The sequence below is a fragment of the Perkinsus marinus genome (assembly GCF_000006405.1).
Source record: "Perkinsus marinus ATCC 50983 genomic scaffold scf_1104296947600, whole genome shotgun sequence".
NCBI classification, from domain to species: Eukaryota; Perkinsozoa; order Perkinsida; family Perkinsidae; genus Perkinsus; species Perkinsus marinus.
This window is the reverse complement of record NW_003210563.1, coordinates 4,172-9,842: the sequence shown is the minus strand read 5'-3', so window position 1 is coordinate 9,842 and position 5,671 is coordinate 4,172. Positions and strand designations below refer to the sequence as shown.

Below are 5,671 nucleotides of genomic sequence, written 5' to 3'. Positions count from 1 at the left end.
CCGCACGTCACGTGAAGTATTATTGCACTGGAACGAGATCTTTAGGTTTCTTGCACTCTTTCTACTACCCCCCTTAACTATGGTATCGCGTTGATAAATCGTTGAACGACGTTGAATATGGTTTTTGGAGGAATACATGCTCGCTCTCATAATTAGCTGAGCTTAGGAGTATGAATGTGCATGCGTGCAAATAGCTCCGTGCCATTGTTTCATCTCCCAGTTGGTTAGTAAATGAAATCGTCGCTGATGGTGATGAAGACTATGATTACAATGTAAGTATTTTCCTCATTAGTTGAGCTCAGGAGTTTCATAAACTAATTCGGGTAGAAATGTTATACAGAATTCCGCCAACAAAATTTCCATATATTTTAGTGTGTAGGTTGTTGGCGATTATCGTCAGTGGTGAAGTGAGTATCCCCAAGGAGCCCGAGTTGATGATATGGCCTCTTCCGAAGGCTATTATTATCAACCCGAGAACTACCACTGATAATATGGGTATTGTCATTCTTGTTATTGTTATTGTCTTCTTCTTTTCCCCAGACCATCATCCTGCCACTGTCTACTCCTTCCACTTCGAGTTAGAAGAAGACGACCATCACGACGAGAAGAGTCCCATCATGCAAGAGGATTTGGACTTCGCAACGACTATGTTGAATTATAACAATCGTCGATCCTTTCAGGGTGAGCGTTGTTGTTGTATTTTCCTTCGAAGTTGTGACGTTTTATCTCACTGTTTTAACTTCTCGTCATAAAAGTGAAATATTGAAATTACTGGATTTCCACCCTAGTGATATGAAGAACATATTTCACGACTACTGCATATCACCGTTTTAAATATCGCGTTTTACACCGAGTTTTACGACGCCACGTAAACTCCAACACAAGAGTTGATGTTGAATATTTGGTTATTTTCTTTCGCAGGAGCATCCCATTCAGTGAGAGTTGGAGTCAAGTATAATGATAGTCTACCGGACGAGGGGTATAGGATCACATGCACATCATCGCAGCAATGCAGTGTGCATGCAAGTTCTAGAAGTGGAGCATTGTATGGTATGGGAACGATGGTAAGGGATGAAAGTCGTCTCGAAGACATGTTGGAGTGATATGAAAAACACTAGTGAAAAACATATTTCACATTTCACTTCGCGGGAAAAATTGTATTATCGGCCAATATGAGAATTCTGAGAAAAATTTGGGGAATTTTTGTTGTTAGCCTCTGTACACTTCTACCCGAATTTATTTATAAACTCTTCTGAGGAAAGCGAACATATATTATTACTCCAACGCACACTTGTTTTTTTATCTCAGGTGCAACTTGCTCACAATAACGCCGAGGACATGCCGAAGTTATTGGATTCTGGTTTCACCATTTATGACTTCCCGTCATTCCCACATAGAGGCATGCTGATTGACACTGGTAGAAGATATTTATCAGTGGAAACTATAATAAAGAATCTTCAACTAATGTTGTGGACGAAAGTGAGTTTTGGAGTTAATGCGTCTATTATGATGTTAGATTATTATGGTTATAGTAATTTATATTGGGGTATCAGCTTCAACTGCGTTTTTACTGCATCGAGCCACCGTCATTATTTTCCTGCGTTGACATAATGTCGGAGTATCCACACTTGTTGGTGTGAATGGAAAAATTATGAGAAAATTTTGGTAAATTCTCATTGGTTATTTCTGTACACTTGTAGCAGAATTCGTATGTAAACTCTTGCGCTTGTTGAAAATATTTTTTCCTTTTCAGATGAACGTTTTGCATTGGCACATCTCGGATGATGTGAGCTTTTCGCTGGATCTCGAAGGATACGAAAAGTTGCAATATAAGAATCCAACGCCACTCAGGTGAATAGGATGGAATCTTTGAGAACTTTTTGGGAAATTTTTGTGGAATTTTTGATGATTTTTTGATGATTTTTTGGTAAATTTTTGAGAATTTTTGGGGGAATTTAATGTTTTTAAAGTTACTGTTATTGTAGTTGGAAAATATACACATGGTCAACTACACGTGTTGGTGATGACGATATGAAAATTATGATGAAATTCTCTTTGGTTGCTGTATGACACTTTTAGCCGAATTCGTATATAAACTCTTGAGCTCAGGTAATGAGGAAAGCAAATATAAATTCCTTTCTCAAATAGTGAACTTGATAAACTGGAGTCTCACGACCACCCGTTTTTCGTGAGGTGGCGTAATACGTTGAAATTTGCGATACTCGCGAGCGAGGATTCGAACCTCGCACAGGATTTTGCGCAGATCGTCATCGATTCCGTGATCGACTTAGAGTTAGCTATTCACCGGCAAGTTGAGTTGCCAGAGCTCAATTCCGTTTTTCCCTTGCCCATCTCGCCCGAAAGTCAATTGGCTCAAAGGCTTCAGGCAGAACAAGTCCGAGGACGTACATCGTATATCCTACTCCCAGGCTATAGCTAGCTCATCTCGGATCCACCGCGCTAAGTCTTTGTGTACTGCTGTCTCAGGGACTCTGTCCCTCTACACACTTGTTCGATCGCTGCGCACAGTTTTTCCAGTGCATGAACCCAAAACCTCTATACAGGCTTCAAGAATCCCGCTGTGAATGCACCAAGTCTATCGAGGTGCAACCAGCGAAAGGTCGCTTATCGGCTCATATCAGCCTTCAGGGATTGGATTCTAAGCCAGACCCGCGATAAGTCCCGACTCCAGTGTTCGGGCTGCGGGTTTAGAGGTTTAAGGTTTAGTGCTTGGTGCACTCCTATCACCTCTCGGCTTCTCTCACTCTCTTCCCACGGTTCACGAGATCCGAGCGTTTGGTAGATTTGTATTTTATTACTAGTGTTTTTCATATCGCTTTATTTTCGGCTGTATGCAGATACTCGGCTGATGATATGAAGAGGATAGTTAAGCTCGCTAATTTGCTGGGCATAAAAGTTATTCCAGAAATTGACGTTCCTGCTCATACGACTAGTTGGACGAGAGGGTGAGTACTTTTTTCATGTCTGTGGCGTTTTCTCATTTCAATGGAGTTTCATCCTAGTGATGTGAAAATTATATTTCACGACTACTGCATATCACGTTTTTCACAAAGTATTGCGCCACTTCACGTAAAACGGGTCGTGAAACTCCAATTTTGGAGAAATTTATGTTTGTTTTCTGCGGTTGCTTAATTCTGGTGGAAGTTTACACAGCGACCCATCTGGCTTTGAGAAATAACATTCCTTAGGATTTGATGACGATGGGGGAAATGTCACTAATTTGATGACATTTACATGGGATAGTGATTGAAGAATATCTACGGAAGCAAATGAGAATTTTCCGAAATTTTCTCGCGATTTTCATGTTGCAGTTAACCATGTATATTTCCCCTAGTACTGGTCGAAGTGAGTGAATTTACTAGAAGGATCATTCGGAAAAAATAAATTCGTCGAAAATTTTTCAAATTAATAATTGCATTTTTGATGCAAAAAATGTTAATGAATTTATAAAATTTTACATAATTTTTTTGAGTATCAACGTTGCGTGTGTTGTAGGTATCCATGGTTGACAGGAGATGCTAAATTCTGGATGGACCCTATAAGAGAGGAAACGAGGAATATGGTTGTTGATGTTGTGTCTAAGGTTGTGGACATATTCTACAGTGGAAAAGGAAAAATTAATAATGGTAGACAACAAAATTTTTGGAAAATTTAGACTATATCAGTGTGAAAATATGCACTGTTAATTCAACAGTGAAGATTTCTGGAGATTAGAGAGTGGGAAAAATTCATTTGAGAGGATAGTGTGGGGACAAGCTTTGTGTCACAATGATTCTTTTGTTGAATCTAGGTTGTGGGAATATACGCACCGTTGGGCTGAGGGGTTTTCGGAACTATAATAGAGCTTCACAACCCTTTTTACGTGAAGTGGCGTCGTGAAACTCGATGAAAAACGCGATATTCGCGGTGATATGCAGTATGAAATATATTAATCATATTACTAGAGTGAAACTCCACTGTCATCAACAAATGTAATTCACCATGTGCAGATTTTCCCGACTAGACTTGGTATTCGCTGCTGTTATCTCAAAATTTTCGTGCAATTTTCAATTACGGATTAATTTTCCGTTGAATTCTAATTTTTCCCTGAAATTTCATTTTTTTCCGTAAAAATTTTCCTGGTCAAATTTCCAGGTTTTCCGTGAAATGCCTGCTCTTTCTCGTAAAATTTTCTAGTTTTCCGTGAAATTTTAACTTTTCCTGGTAAAATTTTCAAGTTTTCCTGGTGAAATTTCAACTTTTCCTGGTGACATTTCCGAGTTTTCCGCGAAATTTATATATTTTTAGGAAAAAAAGTGGTACATCTCGGTGGAGATGAGATATGGAACGCCTGGGATACGCCAGCTCTCGAGAAGTGGACGCGAAAAAATGGGTGAAAAACGAATCTGGTTCATATCAAAATGTGAAATTCCTTTTTCAGGAGATTCCATAATCGCACTGATTTGGTAGATTACTGGATTGCCAATACCATCGCTGAAATAAAAGAAAAAACTGGTAAGAAGAAAATTAATTTTTGAGAATTTTTTTTGGGGTGTTTTCAGCAGTGTTGGAGTAGGAATATATGTAATCGCTTTCCTCATCAGCTGAGCTCAGAAGAGTTTATATATGAATTTGGGTAGAAGTGCAATACAGAAACCAATAGAGAGTAGAAAATTTTAAAGGCTACTCGAACTGATGTCTCGAGAGCTGATGTGCATCGATGCGAGTCTAAGCCGTGTTGTTGTCGTAGGCGTTGGTCTTCAGATTTACACACACACTGGTTTTGAATTGTAGGTGCTGAAGTTTATCTATGGAATGATTTTTTGGACCAGCACACGACGCAAGCTGATGTGATAGATGCCTGGCAGATTTGGCTCTATGATATACGAAAAACGCTCAAAGTGAGAGAATATGCATATGATCGAAGTTTATGGAGTTTCACGTAAAGTGGTGAAAAACGCGAGATTCGTGGTGATATACAGTAGTCGTGAAATATGTTTTTCACTTTACTGGTTTTCATATCTCTAGGGTGAAACTCCAATATGAAAACTTTGAGGAAATTTGGGGTTTTTGTACATTTCTAGCGGAGTTTATATATGAACTTTCTTGGAGAAAACTCTTGAGCTCAGCTGAGGAAATAGAAGATATATATTCCTCCAGCAATGCGTGGGAGAATATGCATTTGCGTGTTTGTGATAATAGGACGAATACGAGGGAATTTCAAAATCTTGGTGCGTTTTACTACGTGAAGTGGTGTAATACTCCATGTGAAAAACGCGATATGAAGTGAATTGAAAATACTTGGCGAATGACATCTGGCAGATCACCCCATGTCACGTGAAACACTCACAGTATTTCGCGAAAAACTCCGAGCAATCAGCATTTTACACAAAAATTTTTTACAATGAAGATTGTATATCTCAGGGAATTTTTTTTCTCGGGAAAAAGGCACATGAAATGGATTTTACTCGCAGATGTAAGTTTTTGCGAAAATCACATGGAGTAAATCGTAATAAACATATTCAGTGGAGTTTCACCCTAGCGATATGAAAAACACTAGTGAGGAATGTATTTCACATTTTCATATCGCGAGTATCGCCTATTTGACCACTCCGCGTAAAATAGGTGGAACTTCAAAATTCCTTATAGGCTTTATGCTATTTTGCATTTT

General features: G+C 38.9%; 1 protein-coding gene across 1 annotated transcript in view; it reads left to right on the top strand.

Annotated features, from left to right (window-relative positions):
* Positions 1-246: 246 nt before the first annotated feature.
* Positions 247-5,671, top strand: part of Pmar_PMAR009436 (beta-hexosaminidase, putative) — a gene marked incomplete at both ends in the record, with an annotated part of 7,686 nt that continues 2,261 nt past the window's right edge. Inside the window, 11 exons of the mRNA XM_002779349.1 lie at positions 247-272; positions 380-495; positions 541-681; positions 922-1,064; positions 1,309-1,479; positions 1,754-1,851; positions 2,859-2,966; positions 3,517-3,623; positions 4,309-4,393; positions 4,442-4,515; positions 4,795-4,901. Coding sequence (XP_002779395.1) covers positions 247-272; positions 380-495; positions 541-681; positions 922-1,064; positions 1,309-1,479; positions 1,754-1,851; positions 2,859-2,966; positions 3,517-3,623; positions 4,309-4,393; positions 4,442-4,515; positions 4,795-4,901 — 1,176 coding nt within the window. The remainder of the gene's footprint in view (positions 273-379; positions 496-540; positions 682-921; positions 1,065-1,308; positions 1,480-1,753; positions 1,852-2,858; positions 2,967-3,516; positions 3,624-4,308; positions 4,394-4,441; positions 4,516-4,794; positions 4,902-5,671) is intronic.